General features: G+C 44.1%; 1 protein-coding gene across 1 annotated transcript; it reads right to left on the bottom strand.

Moving 5' to 3' along the window:
• Positions 1-2,751: 2,751 nt before the first annotated feature.
• Positions 2,752-20,760, bottom strand: MAB21L3 (mab-21 like 3). The gene is made up of 6 exons (XM_075706355.1): positions 20,713-20,760; positions 16,118-16,258; positions 9,791-10,082; positions 6,795-6,976; positions 5,821-6,015; positions 2,752-2,985 (listed from the first exon to the last, which is right to left on the bottom strand). Exons 1-6 carry the CDS (start codon positions 20,758-20,760, stop codon positions 2,752-2,754), a joined length of 1,092 nt encoding a protein of 363 aa, XP_075562470.1.
• Between the last annotated feature and the right edge of the window lie 465 nt (positions 20,761-21,225).

Here is a 21,225-nt window from a genome sequence, read left to right on the forward strand (position 1 = left end):
GAACAGAACAGAATAGAATAGACTATTTCAGCTGGGAGAGACCTGCAACAATCATCTAATCCAACTGCCCAACCATGTCAGGGCTGACCAAGTTAAAGCATGTTATTAAGGGCATTGTCCAAATGCATCTTAAACACTGACAGGCTTGGGGCATTGACCACCTCTTTAGGAAGCCTGTTCCAGTAAAGAAATTCTCAGTAAAGAAATGCTTCCTCATGTCCAGTCTAAACCTCCCCTGGCCCAGCTTTGAACCATTCCCACGCATCCTATCACTGGATACCAGGGAGAAGAGCTCAGCACCTCCCTCTCCACTTCCCCTCCTCAGGAAGCTGTAGAGAGCAACGAGGTCGCCCCTCAGCCTCCTTTTCTCCAAACCAGACAAGCCCGAAGTCCTCAGCCACTCCTCACAGGACATGCCTCCCAGCCCTTTCACCAGCTTTGTTGCCCTCCTCTGGAGGCACTCAAGGACTTTCACAGCCTTCTTAAATTGTGGGGCCCAGAACTGCACACAGCACTCCAGGTGAGGCCGCACCAGCGCTGAATACAGCGGGATAATCACCTCTTTTGACCGGCTGGCTGGGCTGTGCTTGATGCACCCCAGATGCGGTTTGCCCTCTTGGCTGCCAGGGCATGCTGCCGACTCACATTGAGCCTCCTGTCAGCCAGCACCCCCAGGTCCCTTTCTGCAGGGCTGCTCTCCAGCCACTCCTCTCCCAGTTTAGACTTGTGCCCGGCGTTACTCCGTCCTAGGTGCAGAATCCAGCATTTGGACTTGTTAAATTTCCCCCCATTAATCATTGCCCAATGCTCCAATCCATCCAGATCCCTCTGCATGGCATCTTGTCCCTCAAGAGAGTCAACAGCACCTCCCAGTTTGGTATCAGCAGCAAACTTGCTAATGGTGTATTCAAGTCCTGCATCCAGACAGTTGATAAATATATTGAACAGAACTGGCCCTAGAATTGAACCCTGAGAAACACTGCTGGTGACTGGTCACCAGCCAGATGTAGCTCCATTCACTACAACGCTTTGAGCTTGTTTCAGCCAGTTCTTCACCCAGCACATCGTGAACCCACTCATCCCACAGTTGGACAACTTGTCCAGAAGGATGCTGGAAGGGACAGTGTCAAAAGCCTTACTAAAATCCAGAAAAATTACATCCACTGCCTTCCCTTTATCCACTAAGTGGGTGACCTTGCTGCCTTTGTGAACCCATGTTGACTGTGTCTGATGATTGCATTATTCTTTAAATGACTTTCAATAGTACCCAGTATAATCTTCTCCATAGTTTTTCCAGGAACTGAGGTTAAACTAACTGGTCTGTAGTTCCCTGGGTTCTTCCCTTACACCCTTTTTGCAGATTGGAATAACACTGGCTAGCTTCCAGTCAGCATGGAACTCCCCAGACTCCCAAGACCTTTGGTAGATGATCGAGAGGTGTCCTGCTCTAACATTCGCTACCTCCTTCAGTACTCTGGGGTGAATCCCATCAGGCCCCACGGACTTGTGAACATACTCTCGCATACAAAATCAAGCCAGAAAGCAGAGGCTGTGCTAAAGATGCATGGTTAGACCACAATTTGACACAAGGGGGAGATGCTCTGCCACGGATGGTCATCTTGCAGGCCACCCACTGCAGCAGCTCCCTGGAGTATGGGCTGCAAATCCTATCCCTGCTACCTCCCTTGGCAAAGGAGATACTTACTTTCCTGCGCAGGTGTAAGGGAAAAAAAAAGCCCACTTTGGTTTAGGTTAGGTGATTTAATAACATTAAAACCAACATTCTTTATACTCATTCTAGAACTCTGGTTTTTTGAAACACTAAAACTGATTTTCTTTTTAAACATCCATAATAGCAAAAGCACTGGGGGTTTTGGAGCTAACAGTCTTTGAAAAACATTCTCCTTCTGTACACCACCCAAAAATATGTGGGTGCTAACAACTAGGGAAGGACCTGCTCCTCCTCCAGCCTGCTAGATGGAGACAGGGGTGGGAGTGAAATCTGCTCTGGCAAAGCCCCCTGGTTGTATGGCACTAACACAACTGGCAAAGGCAAACATGAAGAAAACCTATTTGAAGCAACTGGAAGAAAAGTGGAAGTGGAGGAGAGAAAAACTAGGAGGAGGCAAAAACCACCATTCGTCCTCTTGCTTCCTTTGAGCTATTCAACACTAGCAGCATTGTTATCTTCGTACTGGAGTAGGATCCCATTTAATTGGAGATGGAGGCATCAAAGTGCCTCTGAGAAAGCTTACAGCTTCAGTACACTTCAGAAATGTTCCTCTGCTCTTCTGCAGAGCTGGCCTGTGAGGTAAGCAAGGAATTAAACCTGCTGTCCTTGTGAGAAAGAGGGAGGCAGCAACAATACATGTGCAAGGTTACACAGCCAGTAGGCAGCAGAGCGAGACTTCTTTGCACCGTCTTTCTGCTTAGGTGCCACAAGACTAGAGACAGAGAACAAGGCAGTTGCCTGCTCTGACTGACACAGAAAGTTGGGTTTCACTGGCTGTAGCTTCCAGGCAGGCTGTCACTGTTGAAAGCAAATTAGATCAGCTGGGCATCAAGTGATACCTCCCATCAGTTTTCACCACCCACTGCTGCCAGCTTGACACTTCTCTTTCACGCTGCATGTGCCAACTGTCTTACAAAGCCAGCTGCAACATCTACTGGAAGGACACGAAGAACAACCACAGGTGGGGAGAGGAGGTGGGGGACTGGCTCAGGTTTGGGGTGAGGAGGCCTTTTCCTGCCTTAGTCCAGGCAGAAGACAGGGTTCTCCAAGAAGACTGCGAGCTTGCTGGCCACCAGGTCCAGGTCACTGGTGTTGGCATATTTGAGCAGATTGGTGTTCTTGACAAAGTAATGCTTGAGGAAGTGCTGGCTTACACACTTGTGCAGCTTCTGCACCAGCCTCAGAAAGGCTTCAGGAAAGCAGCGCCAATCCTTAGTGCGTGGGTATTTTTCGCACGTCCAGAATAGCACTGTCTGCAAGAAGCAGATGGGAGAGAAGAGGTGTTAGAGGTTCTGTCGAGGGCTCACACAGCTCACTAAGGCAGTTTTAGTGCTGGTAAATGGCTGACAGCCTTGGAAATCAGAGAGACTTGCACTACTATCTCCCTGTGTTAACATTTTGGTGACAGAGGGATCACAACTAAAGCCTCCTCTGGGGATCAGGTAGAGCAACTCTGATGTACCTGCTTAGGATCTCTCCTCAGAGGAGCCCTTCTCCATTGACTGGGCCAGGAGCCCAAGGAAAATGGTCTTGCTAAAATAATCCTAGCCTATCTGCCATCCTCCAGCAGGAGCCTCTGTAGAAATGCCAGGAATTTTAGGCTGTTTTCTACAGCCTATTATACAAGTGTAGAAGCCAGTACGTGCAAGGAGGGAGAGAAGAACAATCAGATTAACATAATTATTTGTTAGCTGAAGATGTGCACAGATCTGCATCCCAAACAGATTGAGATTCCAAGCAACTACTGCAGGTGCAGAGCATGCTTTCCGGTCAAGTGCAGCCTGTTTTTTTCTGACACGTGATACTTACAGCATATGCTATGTTCTATTCTCCCAAGTTTATTTTATGTGACTTTACATTTGAGAAATCCATAGTTAAAATAATGAAATGCATACAATTATTGCTCTCACAGTATTATTTTTATGCTGCCCATGTTGCATATTTCAGACTTTCCTATGACTGAGAAGAATTTTCTCGAGGTACTTACTGTATCAAAAAAGCCATCCTGACTGCCTTATCAACCTGAAATCAGTTTTTAAAGTACCAACTCACCCATCTGGGGTTCAATAATTCTGCTAAGTTCCTTACTGTCTTCTGAATCTCAATTTTATTTTGCAGATTCAGCGACCCAAAAAGAGACCTGCAGACACTGTGAGATGTGGCTGGACTACAGCCTTCAATTCCTCTGTTTCTTCAGAGGTAGAATTTCATCAAAATAAGCCACACTCATCTGGACTGCCTGGTTTGTTTTTTTCCTCCAGTAGGCCTTGCAATAGTATTCCTAACAAATTTCTTTCCAGACAGCTTTTCAAATGTGAACAATCTTTTATTCACAGCTGCAATAACCACAAAGACTTTTTTTTTAATGTTGCCAGGGAACAAAAGATGTGAGGAATTCAAGCTGTAACTCTGTGAGAGCTACTCCTTGGAGACTTGCAGAGCCGTTCGTTACCTTCCATCACACTAAAACTACTTCAGCAAGATCCACGGGCAGCAGTTGCAATGAAGTTTCTGGAGGCAAGCAAAATAGCGCTGTTCTTCCAGTCAGGTGACAAACAGGTGATCTGTCCCCAGCATTTACTGAACCATCCCTAACTGCCAGCTGTCTACCGGAGGCATAGAGTTGGCTTTCAAAATGTACGTAGGTCTTTCGGACTTCCTGATCTTAAACTTCATTCCTATGGAGGTAAGCATAATGAGTGTGCTTACTCAGTCCTCTAAGGCTTTCACAACTTCTGGAGGAAGGATTTTCTCTGTCATAGAGGGCCTTTCTCATGTGGAGTCCTGTTTAATAATAATTGTTAGATAACTCTGACAGGGGAAATGTGATAATGTGAAGAAACCTAACACTAAGCCTCTGCTCAACTACTGGTTTATCCACTGACTGTTTCTCTCTCTTGTTTTTCTTTTTTTTTTTTCTAATATAAGTAATGTTGAAGCATTCCTTCTGTCTGGTAAACCGATCCTCTCTTGCAGTAAAAGCCTGAAGTACAGTTACAGCAAAGAACTGAAGAGCTTCTAAAGAGCTTTTTATTTTGATCAAGAGTCCATGCAACAGCACTTCCTGCACCTCTTCTCCTTCAGCCAGAGAAAGTTATTGTTACTAACGATTAAATGGTTTTCCACTTTCTTCTACCTATGACAGTTTTTCTACCAGGTTGTTCTTACAGGCACCAAGAAGTCTTGCATTCTGCTAAGCTATAACCAGCCTCATCAACTCTTTTTGACTCTATCTTGACTTAGGTTAGTCTCATGACTATAACAGCATTTGATGGCTGCAACCTTTTCCTTAGGAGAAATCTTGGCACTGCATCTGGTTTTGGACACCAAAAGATCGGTAACTACTGTGGAAGCCTGGTGGCTTGAGGCTTCAAGGTAGGAGAAGAACAGCCTCTCCCTTGCAGCTCCAGGCCCAGAAAACAGGATTGCTCTACTGTCTGATAAATGGTGCTGCCTGTGGTCCATCAGTGTCTGCAGCTGTCAGATGTGGGGACACAGTCATAGCAGAGCCTTCTGCCTCTTCTTCACAAATGTTGTTTGAAGCCATCTTGAACCATGAAGTACATGCAGGGAGGATGGTACTACCCCTTTACCTCTTTCTTCCCTTCCCACCCCAGGTGAAACAACACCAGAACTGTCAGTTTGCACCTCATTCATGAAATAATGTTCACCTAAGAGAATTTTGTTTGGTGTACTTCCACAAAATCAAATGCACAATTTTCCTCCAGACAGATAGATAGATATGGATGGCTGGGATAGTCAAAAAGCAGGAAGTAACCATGCAATTAAAGACAGTATTACAACGCCTATGTGAAGTCAAAACAGAGCAGGAGCCTCAACTCTAATATTATTTATGTTGCTGCAATCATAATGTTCCTACAGGCTTTAGTTTCTTGTTGAAATTTGGAAAATATATTTACTGAACTTCCTGCCACTGTAAAGCAATGAAATGGTACTGCAGTTTTGACAGTTACTTTAGAAGTTACAGAGACGCTACAGTGATTTACGCCACAATATTTTGACATTATTGGATGGAAGCCCCTGCAACACATACTGAGACTGTGTCTTGGTATCATGGTGATGCCTACCTGAAGGTGATAAGCTGTGATGACAGGCTTATTTCCAGCACACCAGACATCTTCCTTCATCTGCCTCATGACCCTGAAGCACTTCATGCGACAACCACCATCTTCATCAAGTCCTTCCATGAGTATATGCTCAGCACGGGAGAAGCACAGCTGCCAGTGATAATTGGAGCGGGCCAAAAGGTCAAAACCAAGTGACTGTGGACAAAAGGGGAAGTGTGACACCAGATCAGAGGCAAACTTCCCTGAGCAATGCAGAGAGATGTTACAAAAAGGATATGTGACATCTCTCAAAGTGTATTCTAAAAAGGGTTAGCAGAGACAGCAAACATGGGTCATGCTCCCATCCTAATTCGTAGTCAAATGACTGTGCAATTTGTTTGGTTTCCACATGTGCTGACATCAATTAGTCCCAGGAAATCCAGCTCTAGAGCCACCAGGTGCAGTACCAGTAGTGCTACTAAAGCAGAGGCACAGCTCTGCAGGCACTTTGCCATGGAGCAGCAGGTCGTGCATAAGAGGGGAGCAGGACTGGAAGGCATAACTGGACCTGCAGGAACATGGCAGCTGGGGCTGAGCTGGAGTGCCAGAATCCAGCCATGAGCTTTGTAGAGGAAGATGGGACTAGGCTGGAGGGAAAACTGCAAGATAGCAGCCCATTTGCAGAAGGCTTACATGAGGCAGAGCTGAACAGCAAGAATGATGCACGTCAGCACTGAGCTACACAGGCAGAGCTGTGTGTGAGAGACTTCATGCAATAAACAGCTAAGTCTTTTTTTTTCTTCCATAGAATTCACCACCATAAGGGGGGCGGGGGGGAATCCCAATAAAATCTGACAGAATACTTTGAAATATCACTTCTTTAGACAATACACCTTCCAACCATGCTGTTGCCTGCCATGTAGTCCTTCAGTTGTGTCAGACACCTGTGAGGTAAATTCTGGCACAGAGTTAGTAGTGCTTTTTACACTGTTCACCTTGATGCACTGCACTTTTTCCTGGGAAGGCCAACGCTTGAGGCAACGAGGCCACTGGGCTTTCTTGGGCCAGCAAGTTGGAATCTCCACAGCAGGGACCAGCTCCACCTCGACCTGGGATTCTGAAGTCTCCACAGCCACCCGGACCACTGAGCTGAAGCTCTCCAGCACTGTCACTTTACCTGTGAAGGAACAGCAAGAGAAGATAATAAAGAGGAAAAGGTCCTTTTCCACAAGCCAGGCAAAGGGCTGTCTAGGGCCTTGCAGTTCTATTGTTCTGTCTTAATACCTTCTCTTCAGTGCCATAAGCAAAATACAAGAAAAAAGGTATCATCTTATTCTACCCTGGGGAATGAGAACAGGAAGAAGATGAAGGAACAACTAAGTTCTCAACTTTACACTCAATTACCTTGCTTTTGTTTTCCTCTGTGGGTCTCTTAAATCCTAGGACCAGCTTCTTAAAAATGCAGATACACAACTGGTGCAACGTAACATTTCTAATGGTACAGTACAAGGAGAGCACTGTGGATTACAGAGGACCAGATGAACACTTTATATCTAAAGATCTCCTTATTCCTTCAGAGAACCTGTGATCAGACCAAATGACTTACCCTTGCCAGTCATTCAGAATGTTTTGTGGAGTATCCATAAGTTTTGTTTCTGGAGATGCATTTGCACAGAAGACAATGCCAGAATTTATGGCCTGTTGTGCAGAGCAGTCATACAAAAAAGGCTAACTGCTTGCCTCACTAGGACTGCTGATTGTCAGAGTTAGTTCCGTGGTGATTTGGAGTTTCCTCAGTGAAAGAATAATCTCCAAGAACAATGTGCTCTAAGAGAGCAGAAAGGAAAGGAAGCTGCAACTAATGGACTTGGTGAGATGTTTCCTGTTGGTCCAGCTGTGTTCATGGAAGAAGTTTCTGTCCCCAGCTTTCCCTGTCACTCTGGCAGGATCACTGTCACTTCAGCTTTGCCATTTGAGCCAATTGTGTGATCATGCTCTAACCTACTGAAGTAAGACAGAGCAGATTACCATAAACAGGATAAATAGTAATGTGTTGACCCACCTCATTTTGACTGGCATGGGCTAAGCAGCAATTCCACAAGGAGCCCATAGAACAGACTTGAAGGGACAGTGATGAACACCTACCCTCACAAAGGAAATGTCTGCCTACTCCCAATGGTAATTTAACATCTCCTCCAGGAAGCACAGGGGTGAACTACCTTGAAAATAGTGGAGTCCATCCCAATCAGAACTTTATAACGCTCATTAAAATCTGCGTATTATTTCCCTGCTGAGCCAAACCTCACACCAAAACAGGAACTCCCAAGCCCTCAGCAGGGATCCCTAGCAGCTGAAAAGCATTACAGCAATCACTGTGTCAGCATGTAAATACATTCACAGTATTTCCAAAAGCATTGCAATCGGGCTATCTATTTTTCCACCAGTGAAAAGTGATACACCCTAAAAACTGGTTTTGCTGGTGCTCAAAGAATTAAAAAAGAGGGAAGCAATGAAATCAGGGAAATTTTTCTGTAACTTTAGTTGTACTGTGGGATGAAGGAAGTTCATTCTTCACAGAAACAAACAAAAATGGTAATTACTCCTTCTGACTTCATCTTAGCTCATCTCCTCTGTGTCAATCTCCTCCCAGCTGGCCTTACAAAAAAGGCATCAGAATCATCAGCCCAAACATCACTCCCTGGCTCCCTTGGAAGTACCTCTCCTGGTTCATCAACTTGGTGTACTGCTGCTAGGCACAATAGCAGGTTTTCACTTCAACACAGAGACTTTCACATAAGTAAAGCCTCAGATGCAAGCCCATTCCATCTGGTCTTTTCTGTGAGAATGGTGAAATTTCATTCTCATCAACCTTTCCATTTCTATGATAACAAATATTTCCTGGAAGAATGCAATGATCTAGCTGAGCTTGACTTCAACATGTTTTCTCCTGTGACTAAAATTCAGAGTGCAATCAGATGAGTGGAAAAGGCTCCTATTTCTCTGGAATACAGAAGACCCATATCAGGCTGCTGATGAGTAAAGTCATCCTGGAAGCATGCTATGAGAAAAGGTGCCACAGTCTGGATCTGATCATGTCACAGTGTCTTAATGTGAAAAGATGGACATAGACTATTTAGCTTGGACCAAGCCAAGTGTTCATTAGCTGAAGTCTATAACATGCCTCTAGGATGGTAAGAATTAAGCATGAAGATCACTGTTCATGCAGCGTCTTGCTACAGATGTTGCAGCTATGAAGGCATGTTGCATGCACCACTGATTGCATTATGTCAGTGATCAGCAGTTCCAGTATAAATAGCCACAGGAAATAAACAGGCACTTTGGATTGCTCACAGAGGGATCAGTGCCACTACTGAAAGAAAACCTCCTGAGTCCAATTCTGCTGAACAGGACTGGAGTAGCCTGGGTGCTGGGGAAAAGAGTACTTGTCCAACAGATTTTGCTTAAGTAGAAGTTCTTCTACTTAGTTCCCACTACCCCATGCTGGAAAGCTATAGGCAGCTAAGGTTTCCCCAGAGCGTTATCTGTCCTATAAATATCTTCAAGCACTTTCTTCTCTGACTTATGCACCTTCCCTGTATCCAATTTTCCTGTAATATCTTCCTTGCTAGTCTAGATATATTGTGGCTGCTGTAGTAGAAAAAAGATTTTTCCCAAACAAATTTCTAAATGTTCTGAAAATCTGTGTTGCATCTTGGCTGAACTGTGAGGGTGATGTTGCTGGACACCCTACCCAGATTCCTAAGAAAGGAGCAACATCTTGGGTATGAAGAGGCCAAGAACTACTTAATTCTGTCCTCAATGCAGGTCTACATGCATCACTGAAATGGGCTAAAGGGTCCCTGATTTTGGAGTGGCTTGTTGCTTTTTAACTTCTGATCATGTCAGCCAAACACTGTGTGTATGATGGTTTCCCCTCTATCAGCTGCAGAAGACAGCCAGTTCCCCTTATACTTGTCCCCACTAAACTCACTGGAGAGGTTACAGGAGATAATCGACTTCTCCACCAGCTCCCGGAAGATGATAAGGACTTTGGCTGGAACCAGATCACCTTCGATGTTCACATCCGTTTCATGCCACTGCTGAAGGCTTTTTGAGAACTGCTCCACCTCTAGCCATTGATGCAGTTCCTCAGGGTCCCGCACAGATGAAAGGAGCCTGGCTCCATGCACGGTGTAATAACGCCAGTGCCGTACCTGGCATTCCCTGTAGCCGGTCAGGCCACGCAGAGGGACGGTGATGAGGAATTGGCTGGGTGCTAAGACCTAGGAGAGTGCAGAGAGATTGAGAGAGGAGACAAGGGCAGATCCATGAGCCTGGACTAAGAAAAAGAGGGTTAAAGAAAATAATAGGTAAAACTGGGGGCTTTGGAGAGAAGGAAAAGCCATGGTATGATGGGAGCGATCGATTACAGCCAGGACCTGTTCCATGCCTGTCTGATGGTTACTTTGGAGGTGCACAGACTAAAAGGAAATTGTCTTGGAAGGAGTCTGATGTGACAGCCATAGCCCTTAGAAGGCAAGAGTGCACTGACTGATTTGCCACCACACCTGCCATGGTTTCCCCCATTCCTAGTCTGCAGTTGCATGAGATGTAATAACTAGCAGCTTCCGAGGAGCAGGAAAACATCACCGAGCATGTTTTGAGATCCAGCAAAGTGAAACAAAATAGTGCAAGTTATTACCTCAGAATTGTTACTAGAGATAAGCCTAGAGTTCAATAGCAGTAATAACTATGGCAAAAAGTACACTTTTCTGATCTCTTTCAAAGTCCACTACAGACATTAGTAAAATAAGGCTATGGCCCATTTATTTTACAAGTGTTTCACTCTGCATGACTGTCCTTTAAGAGACAGAGATGCAAGGCAAGTGACATGCCTGAGCGTACACAGGCAGTGGCACTCTCAGAAATAAACCCAGGTCTTGGCCAGCTGTACTGCATGAACCTGCATCACCTGCTGAGCAGAAGCCAGAAACAGTGCAAGGATGGAAACAGTAACCAATGGACAACAAACCCTCAAATAGGCTTCTTTGTAAGCCAAGTAATTGGCCTCACTGTGGGAATGACAATTTTCCAATAAAACCAGTGCTGAACCAGTATTTGCAAAGAGTAAATAAGGTGACACAAATACCATGAAACCTCATACTGGCCCAGGGCTTAGCCAGACATCTCCAAACACTAGTTTGGAAGCATTTGGTGATCGTGGCTCCAGGTATTCAGAGAGGGCGTTCAAGCTCCTTCAGACTTTTACCATGTTGACTCAGAAGCTTTTCAACTCCACTTGCTACCAAGCCTAACTTACATTGGGATTAATAAGGTGAAGCTGCTGCATGAGCAGGATGTTAAGTGACAGCTATTGCTGCAAGGTGGTTACCTCGAGGTGAATGAAATACCCTTGTCACTCTCCTGTAATAATACAAAACATTCTGGTGGCCTTCCTGGTAGCTCAGCTGATTTAAAATATTACTGCAGAGGTGCCAGGGTCCTGAGGGCACTGACAGGCTTTGATGGCCCTCAGCAGCCTTTCTGGGGCTTCTACCCACACGTTCTGCCCATGGGTCTGGGACCCCCATTTCAGCTCAGCACTGGGCTATATCATAGGAGCGCTGGTCTCCAGCCGTATGGCAGCTATGCCCACGCCTGACCATAGACCTTGTTGTCCTACCTACAGACTGCCTTCCCAGCCTGACCTCAGACCTACGTGGCCTCTGTGGACTTGCCTGGCAATCAATAGACTGCATCTGACTCTGGTAACTGTCATTCGGCATGACCACGATGAGTGCTCCTGGCTTGACCTCAGACCTGCCTTATTCAGCACAGGCTTGCCTGACGATCCAGACTCTTGGCTCACCCCAGCTGCCCTCCCTAGGTCTGCCTCACTCGGGGACTATGGGGCAGGTGCTGCTGTGTTGTCATGTTCACCTCCTGGCTCCTCTCCCACAAGGAGCAGCCGGTCTTCTCTGCTCCCTGGCAAGAGATTTGAAATACAAAAGATGGCCAGCAAGAAGCACAGAAATGGCAAAGGAAACACCAGAAACCCCTTCTTTTGTCAAATACAAACCACCTAAAGGCAGGAGGATACTGGAAGGATGACATTGCAGACCAAGCTGACCTGCACAAGTCAGGTTTGGTGGGGCTGAGAAACCCTGTGAGCAGCTTGGGAACGAAGTGCTAGGCTCCATAAGGAAAAAATACAATGGCTGTCATGCAGTTACTGCTTGTCTCACTCCCTCGGCCACATTTGCAGATAAACAACTATTCCTTCCCATACCAAGATGCTGACTTGTATGCACTGGCAAGATTTTAAAGGGAAGAGCTGCAGGTGTTATGCGAGTTTGTTCAAATACAAGTCACAAGGCTCCTCCACCTGGGGCTTACCAGGAAACACCAGAAATCACAAGGGTGGAGATGGCACTGTAAAGCTGGACAGCTGGTATCCTCTTGGCCTAAATAAATCCCAGTCCCACACTATGCTCTGTCATACGATGGTTTTACGCACCACATGCAGACCATGGGCCCCAGCAAGTCACAGGCTTGAACAAGAGCCTCAAATTCTGGGGTGTGTAACTTATGGCCAATTCTGCTGTATTAAAAACCTGCCTGCAGTATGCTGTGCAAATTAAATACAGCCTCATTCTTGCGATCCTAGCTAGGATATCCCAGGGAGGCAGAAGCATTAGGTTAGAAATAAAATATTTACGCTTTGAGCAAAAAAGCAAGTCTCTTGTGGAGAGGATGAAATAGTCATGGGAGGATCAGTTAGGTGGGTGAAGTTGTCTGGAGAAGAGGGTGGGTGAGGAGGAAGCAGGCACACGGACCCACAGGCACCAAGTGGCAGGAAGGCTTTGTACCTGTATGGATGGGTGGAATGGGCGCTTCCCCCGAAGCATAGCTGACCACTTGGCCAGTAAAGCTGGCTGATCCTGAGAGAAGCAGAAAGGAAAACAAAAAGTGCACAGAACAGAGAGAAAGCATGTGCCAGGTCAGTCATTCACAGTGCAAAGCTGCAAGCTTCCTTTGAGCCTATTTGCCAAAGGAAAATCTGCGCCCCGCTCCCCGCCCCCCCCCCAATTACAGAGTTAAACACTTGGCAATGCTGTTGGGCAGTGCTGTACTAGTAATTACTCTGGATGCTAACCTGCTCATTATGCCTTACTAAAGCCTCCACAGCCTTTGCATCAGCCCTGCACAGTTGACAGCTGCAAAAATGTTGGGTCACAGCTACAAACACACATTTAAAAGTTTTAAAAATAAAATATTCCATTTTGTCCATCTGCATTTTATTTTGAATTTTTTATTAAAGATTTTTGACTTTTTGTCCCCTGGGTTACAGAAAAATACTGAATACCTAAAGACTTTTCTTCTATATTCCCCACCCAGCCCTGCATATTTAGAATCATAGAATTGTTTAGGTTGGAAAAGACCTTTAAGATCATCCAGTCCAACCATTAACCTAACACTACCAAGTCCACCACTAAAACAATTTAGGGTAGAGTAATAATTAATTCCATGTTTCCTGGCTTAGTGGCTAGACTATTTTTTAATGAAAGTAAAACTAGGAATCATCAAGCTTGGAAAGGACCTTTATCAGTCCAACCATCAACCCACCACCACCATGCCTACTAAACCATGTCCCAAAGTGCCACATCTACACATTTTTTGAACACCTCCAGGGATGGTGACTCAACCACCTCTCTGGGCAGCCTCTTCCAATGCTCGACCACTCTTTCAGTAAAGAAATTTTTCCTAATATCCAATCTAAACCTCCCCTGATGCAACTTGAGGCCATTTCCTCTCATCTTATCTCTAGTTACTTGGGAGAAGAGACCAACACCCACCTCACTACAACCTCCTTTCAGGTAGTTGTAGAGAGTGATAAGGTCTCCCCTCAGCCTCCTTTTCTCCATACTAAACAACCCCAGTTCCCTCAGCCGCTCCTCACAGGACTTGTGCTCCAGACCCTTCACCAGCTTTGCTGCCCTTTGGACATGCTCCAGCACCTCAATGTCTTTCTTGTAGCGAACGGCCCAACACTGAACACAGTATTCCAGGTGCGGCCTCACCAGTTCTGAGTACAGGGGGACAATCACCTCCCTGCTCCTGCTGGCCACACTATTCCTGATACAAGCCGGGATGCTGTTGGCCTTCTTGGCCACCTGGGCACACTGCTGGCTCATGTTCAGCCGGCTGTCTACCAACACCCCCAGATCCTTTTTGGCCAGGCAGCTTTCCAGCCACTCTTCCCCAAGCCTGTAGCGTTGCATGGGGTTGTTGTGCCCGAAGTGCAGGACCTGGCACTTGGCCTTGTTGAACCTCATACAGTTGGCCTTGGCCCGTCAATCCAGCCTGTCCAGATCCCTCTGCATGGCCTTCCTGCCCTCGAGCAGATCAACACTCCCACCCAATTTCACGTCATCTGCAAACTTACTGAGGGTGCACTCAATCCCCTCTCATTGATAAAGATATTAAACAAGACTTAGAATGAGGCTTGTAGCTTCTCAACAAACCTAGACCCCTCACCATGTTAAATTAAGTCCTTTTAATCAGACGCTAAAAGTTCTGAAAAGTTCCTGTAAATTTAATTGACATGAAAAAAGATGTTGCAAAATTGAGTTGTGGATGCTCCATCCCTGGAAACATTCAAGGTCAGGTTGGATGCAGCTTTGAGCAACCTGGTCTAATGAAGCATGTCCCTGCCTATGGCTGGTGGGCTGGACTAGATGACCTTTGAAGGTCCCTTCCAACCCAAATCATTCTGTGATTCTGTGATTAAACACAGAATACTTATACATTGGCCTTCCCTTGACACAAGTCTCCTCTATGTTGACTTATGCCAGCAGGGATATTAAAGATTCTATTTTTTAGAAGCAGAACAGCCCAAGCAACAAAAAATTTATTATTAACCCATTCTTTGCTGCCTCATACCTACAGGACAGTCACCCAGGCCCTCATAGTGTGACTGTCACAGATTTATAGCACTGGGTTCAGTTAAGGATGAATATATTTTGAATAACAAATCTGTTACTTTTTAAGAAACCAATTTTGGGGATTCCTTTTAAGCAGAGGTTGTTCAGATCAGCCTACCATAATACCAAATTACTGCTCAGAATAGATTATGTTGGTTTTGTTCTGTTTTGTTCTCCAGAACACCAATTTTACCCTGACCCTGGTCTTCTCAGACTTCATTGACCAAGCAGGCTTGTTCCAGTATGAGAGGTGGATGGCAGACTATGGCGCTAAGAAACACGTGGACCAGGATGTGGCACCATTTTATGTCACTGTGGTTATTCCTACCGGCAAGGCCACATGCCCTGGGATACGTGAAATTCCAGAAAAGATATAAATCTGAATGTTTTTGTCCGCAGAGTAATAGCCACATTTCAGACCGGATGATTATATTCTGCCTCCACCTCCATATCCTTTCAGCAGCTTGAAACACACAGAGTTCTCCCCTTTTAATACTAGACAGCTGCAAAAGTTGCTTCATGGTTTTACACATTTGGTGTGTTTTGATCCGTAACCGGCTGCCTTTTAGTGTAAGCGTTGACATAGCTAGAGTATGCAAACTACTTCAAATGAAAAAGATCATTTTCATCTGAAGTTGCCATTGCTATGATTGTTTCTTATATCCTCACACTGTTATTCTTGTGTTAAGTAGTCACAGGAAATAACCAGTCTTCTCCTGTCACAGCTGGGATAGAACAATATTATTTTGGTATTTGATGGTCTAAAATGGGGAGGCATTTAACTTCTCCCACCAATAAGCACATTTCTTCCCAGTAAAAAGGAAGTTCCAATCTGTAACCAAGAAAAAACATATTTTTCTGAAGGAGCTTTCCAATGTTCATAGCGGAAGAAGGATTTTTGATTTTTTTTTTTCTTTCTGTAGTGAGTTGACAGGTTTTACACCTGTGAAAAATATGAGTCACAGCTCATGAAGGCATGAGCATTTTTTTCTTATGTTACTGCTGTACAAGTTTTTCTTTCTGTCTCCCAAAGAGCTTTGGCTTCTGCTTGCAGATTGACAGCTCTGGCAATAGATTCTGTTTGTAAAAGCAGCAGCTGTAAAAAGAGGCTCTGCTTGATTTACCCATCCCTCTCTGATGCTCCTCCAGTTGTAAGGTGTCCACGAGTAAGTCCCTTACAACCCAGTCAGTCACTAGAACTTGCACAGTGAAGTGTCAACCCATCGTCTGTGGTGTTCTGGGTGAGGTACCTGTCCATACAGATACTTATACAACGGAGAAATCACTTACTGCCTACAAGCTGCCAGAGAGTATACTAGAGCTCTTGTTCATACCTTAATATTCTCATTGTGAATGCCAGAGTTGGAGATAGCCTGGAATCGTGTGGCCTTATAGCTGATTTCTGCAGTCAGGTGCTGGATGATTTTCTGCACCTCCTCCACTGCTTTGGAAACCAGATAATGTCGCCGTTCTACCTGTCAGTTCCAAGAAAGACACTTCATATTACAAGTAACTGCACTCTTTGTCTCCAGTGGAAAACAGACAATTGACTTAAAGCATCCTGAAACATTTGTGCCTGTGCTGCACTGGGAATAAAACTTATCATTCACTGTATGTTACAATCAGCTTACCATGAAGCAGAGCTCTTGCTTGTGAACACCAAAGGGCCAATGCTCAAGACTGTCGAGCATTAATTGATATTTCCATGCCAGCACCATTGGATGGAAGGGAAGGAGTTCATTTCATGGATAAATTTGATATCAACCAGCTACAGTCTCATTCTTTACCCATTTTGATGCAGAATACCCAGCTATTCCCCTGCATATACATGCCTTTCTCAGAGTCAGAATATGTTTCATTCAAAGAGCTGACAAGACTTTAAGAATTACAGATACCCTGTGCATTAGCGTTTAGATGCCTAGATAATACGTTGAAAGTCATACTGTCTTCATATCTGAAGTACAGATAAGAGTCCATTCCTAGATGGTTGGCAGGTATCTTTCCACAGGTAGTCCCACTGGGGACTTGGTGTTTGTGTGACTTGATGGATGGTCCTTCAATTCAAGCAGTAGAAGCATAATTATTTATTAAAAATTATTTCAGTGGAAGGTCTAGTCTTGGAAGGACTGAGATGAAGTATGGACAACTCAGAAAAATACAGATGAACCTGCACCTTCACATACTACTAAAAACCACTAAACCCCCTTATAAGGGGATGGTCAACATCTGAACAGGAAGATTCAACAGGAGGAACATGGAGGAACCATGTTAGTCAAGAACATTTAAATATTTCCCAAAGATCCTTACATATTTACAAAAGTGAGGAGGAAATTCAGCTACCATTAATGACATTCATGAAAATATTCCTCATTAGTTATTTGTCCAGGATTACCCATGTGGGTGAGATATGAAAACCGTTTACTGTGCTTTTTTGCATACTAATGCTTTATCTCATTTGGTTGAAATTCTTTCATTAACTGCTTCTTGTTTTTTCTTTTTCCTCATCATATTCTACTAAATCTCACTGTTTGGAGGCAAGAACAAAATTCAGAAACAGATGAGAGGTTTGAAAGGACTAGATCAGAAAATGAAAACCCACCTGAAGCTAGAACTAAAACCCCAGTTGGGCTACGTGCAGGCATGAAACAAGAGCATTTAGATCATTAACAGCATGGCTAAAATGAATCATTAAGCATAATTGCCACAGTCAAACATAATTGCTACAGTCTTTTGTTATTATCAAAGACCAAAGCGAAAGGAAGCAAAAGTGTAAGAAAAATTTTTTACAATGAGGGTGGTGAGACACTGGAACAGGTTACCCAGAGAAATTGTGGATGTCCCATCCCTGGAAGTATTCAAAGTCAGATTGGATGGGGCTCTGAGAAATGTGATCCAGTGAAAGATGTCCCTGCCCATGGCAGAGGGGTTGGACTAGGTGATCTTTAAAAGTCTCTTCCAACCCAAACCGTTCTGTGATTCTGTTCTAAAACTCCTGTGTCCTGCTTGCTTAGCATCTGCTTCAGCATCCAACCAACACTCTTCTCCCTTTTAGAAAATACCACTGACAAGCACTTCATTAAAAGTCTATTTGGACCCCTTTATGTCAAATGCTGAACTGTCAGACAAAACTCTCAAGTGTGTTGAAATGTGTCCCCAAGCCCTGGGAGGTGACAAATAGCTGCACTTCTTCACCACAACAGACCATACAATGGATTAAAAAGGACTAGTGCTTGCCTAAAATCAATTAGCCAACGAAGAGCAATTGACTACCACTGAACATGAAGATGAGCGGAGTTTGAATACCTCCCCCCAGCTAACAAAGTTAATGGTATTTTTACTAAGCCTGAATAGTTTCTGCAAATGGAAAATACATCAGACAGCAGTATCATATTCCCTTTGCTGGGCTCTCATCTACCTTTGACATCCTGATTCCTTGCTATGTTAACAACACATAGTTCCTTATGATATATATAATAGCCTTTAATATTCCTAGTAATTCACCCTCCTCCGCATTCCAATTCATCCTTGTTCTCCAAGACCAGTTTTAGCTAGCTTACATGTATCATGTACTTTTTTTTTTTTTAAAAGAAAATTTATACTGAAAAATTTTAGCCCACGTTCATTTTCACCTCCTCATCTCAACTTTTATTTATGGCACTTCTCCATCTGTAGCTATAGCTATTTTCTCTGCCATGCTTTTGCTCATCCAGAAGAATTCCTTAGAGCAGTCCAATAAGCTTGACTTGCTCAGCAAGACACCTAATGGTTTCTCAAACAAGCAAATGGTATGAGTGGTAGAGAAAGCTGTCCACCTGTAAGAGCTTTTAGACACAAACCCCAGACTTTTTCTGTTGAAATTATACAATCACTGTGGATCAGCTCAAATGGAGGTCTAAGAGTGCCCCTGTATGCATTGCTTATGCTATGTTGTCTCTAAGGGACACCTGCTAGAAACACTTTCTGCCATATCCAGTATCCTTGGAGAATCCATCCAACTCAGCCTGGCCTCACTGAATTGTGCCTTCATCACCTGCTGCCTAGGCTATAGCAGTTGTCATGAAATCTGTAAGAGTGTATAGACTCTCAAAAAAACTGTTAAGGGAGGTATCAACTAAACACCTCTTTCTGCATGTACTCCTCTCATCACTGGGGCAGGGATAAAAGAACAAAGGGCATGTGACAGATGGTGCTAACTGTGGCTAACCACAATGAGCTCCCTAATCATGCTATTGGTAGATATAACCTTCCTACAGAAGGGAAGGCATAAAAATCAGAAGATAGGACAGGAGCAAATGAATGCAGCTTCTGAAGAGCCAAGGCATTTATCTAAGATGCTTTTAGCACCAGCATGGACATGTTGTGAGAAGAGACAAAATAAGCTCTTTGTTGAACAGCCACTTCTACCACCTACTGGCATTCCCCTTACCAGGTCTTAACTTTGGAAATCAAGCCAAAACGAATGCACAAAAACAGAACAACAAGGTTGATTAAGGTTTTATTATGGAGGAAGGAAATAGGAATGAGATTTACTGAGGATTGTTAAGAACATCTAGGTTTGTTCTTATTTACCCAGTCACAGCCACTCCATATGCACTTGAGTTTTTCCTTTGCTGAGTAGCTTAAGGAAGAAATCTTTGGTATCACAGAGATTCATTGCACCAGGTGGTTGACCTCTTTTCAAAAACAGGCAGCATTTTACCAGCAGAACTGTGGCTGCCTGAAGGTTAGGCAGCCTCACTTGGACAGGAGACTCAGGAGCAAGCAGAAACTGGGAATCCATCAGAGCTGGAGGGCTGCTAAAAACCAGACTTCCAGTAGAACCTAAAATATTGGCAACTATGAGCCTCACTTAGCTACACTCTGCTGCTGTTCCCTGTACTTATGGCAGTCATATGAGCATCTTCCTGTGCATGGCTTCTCTCTGTTCCCTCCTTTGTAGCTCTTCTGCTTTATAAATCTTCAGACAAGTGTTCACTATTACAGCTCACTGAGCAGATTCTGATGGAATGATTTTCTGGTGCACAACACTGCATGGCTGAAAATGAAAGTTCTCACAGAAATACACCTTCTTGTCACCAAAATATTTCCATAGAGAAAACAAACCTTTCTTACCAGCCCCTTCATGGTACTAGAATATTTCATCCTTTACAGAAAAGAAAGCCTTACAGTTTTCATTTTGAAATGATTTTTCACTCTGGTGTCTTGCATTTTGTTGGGGAAAGCAGACTATAAAATAGGAACTAGCTAAGTACTGTGATGAAATACGTCAGCTTTAAAAAAGGTTATGGCTCACTCACAGTTACTTTTATTAAACAGTATTGTTTCATTGATGATTTTATTCTATTTTACTTCATAATGGGAAAAAAAACAGAGTGCTGGAATATCTCATAAAATAGAAAACATAGTTGCAGCCTGCATGTACTAATGAGGCATGTTATTTTAATCACGGTACATAGAGAAATATACTTAGCTGAGGTGACAGACCAATGGGTGAATTCTAACAATATCTCTGTGTGTCTCTAGTTCCTACATGCATCTTTCTTAGAGGCAACCCCTGGTGTGGTTTCGGTCTTGTTTCTGTCAAGCCAAGACCACTGGACAAGGAGAGAGGCAAGGACCTTTCCTTAGATTAAATGCTGGCAATTATAGCTAGCCTCACATATCTAGAATTCCAGATCGGGAGCAAAAATTCAGGACATCTGAAGAAGACAACAAGCACCTTGAAAAATTAGGCTACCAGCTGAGATCCCTGATAACATTCTGCAACAGAAACCTAGAAAACTCATTAGAAATACAGTTCTCATGAAACTTCACCCAGTCTTGTCTTAGAAATGAAGACAGCAGGCAAGCAACTAACTGTCAAGTTTGGCACCCTTCAGAATCAACACCTACTGTGGGAGAGAGAAAATCTGGACAGATAAAGCCTTACCTTGCTCTGGATGTAGATTTCTACATCTTCATCTGTGAATGGTTTCATGGCAAGATGGTCTTCGCTGCTCTCTAAAGTGTGAATTCGCTTTTCACTCATTCACCTGCCTCTGGAAGTAGAGGGACACTCAGAGCGAGTTGCTCAGAACCTTCTTGCCCTGTGAAGCTCAGGTCACCTAATTCCTCTGTGGATGAAGAAGAAGAGAGAGAAGCAAGGAAGTATGCCTATTTTTCCAAAATTATTTTCTGGTCTGAGTTACAATGGTGACATCCAGCTGCTTCGGAAAACTAGCTCCAATTATTATTTTCTAAGTTCAATCGCTATTATTCATCTTATTACTTTTAAATGGTGGGTCTTGCATACAGGCACACAAAAATATCCCAGCTACTGCTCTGTCTCAAGGCAGATCTGGAAGTGCCTTTCAGATTGCACTGCAGATTCAGTATGCTCATGCACAGCATTATTATTCTGTATGCCACAAGTACTTCCCTGCTTCACTAGCCCTTCACTAAA

Source organism: Pelecanus crispus, chromosome 1, assembly GCF_030463565.1.
Source record: "Pelecanus crispus isolate bPelCri1 chromosome 1, bPelCri1.pri, whole genome shotgun sequence".
Classification (NCBI taxonomy): domain Eukaryota; kingdom Metazoa; phylum Chordata; class Aves; order Pelecaniformes; family Pelecanidae; genus Pelecanus; species Pelecanus crispus.

What these genes read in the sequence shown, in the direction of transcription:
- MAB21L3 (XM_075706355.1), bottom strand. Translation starts at nt 20,760, where the DNA reads ATGAAACCATTCACAGATGAAGATGTAGAAATCTACATCCAGAGCAAG. An exon ending in TATCTCCTGTAACCTCTCCA is followed by an intron (nt 6,977 to 9,790) that starts GTGAGTTTAGTG and finishes GTTCCTTCACAG; the next exon opens with GTAAAGTGACAGTGCTGGAG. An exon ending in AAAAAGTGCAGTGCATCAAG is followed by an intron (nt 6,016 to 6,794) that starts GTGAACAGTGTA and finishes TTTTGTCCACAG; the next exon opens with TCACTTGGTTTTGACCTTTT.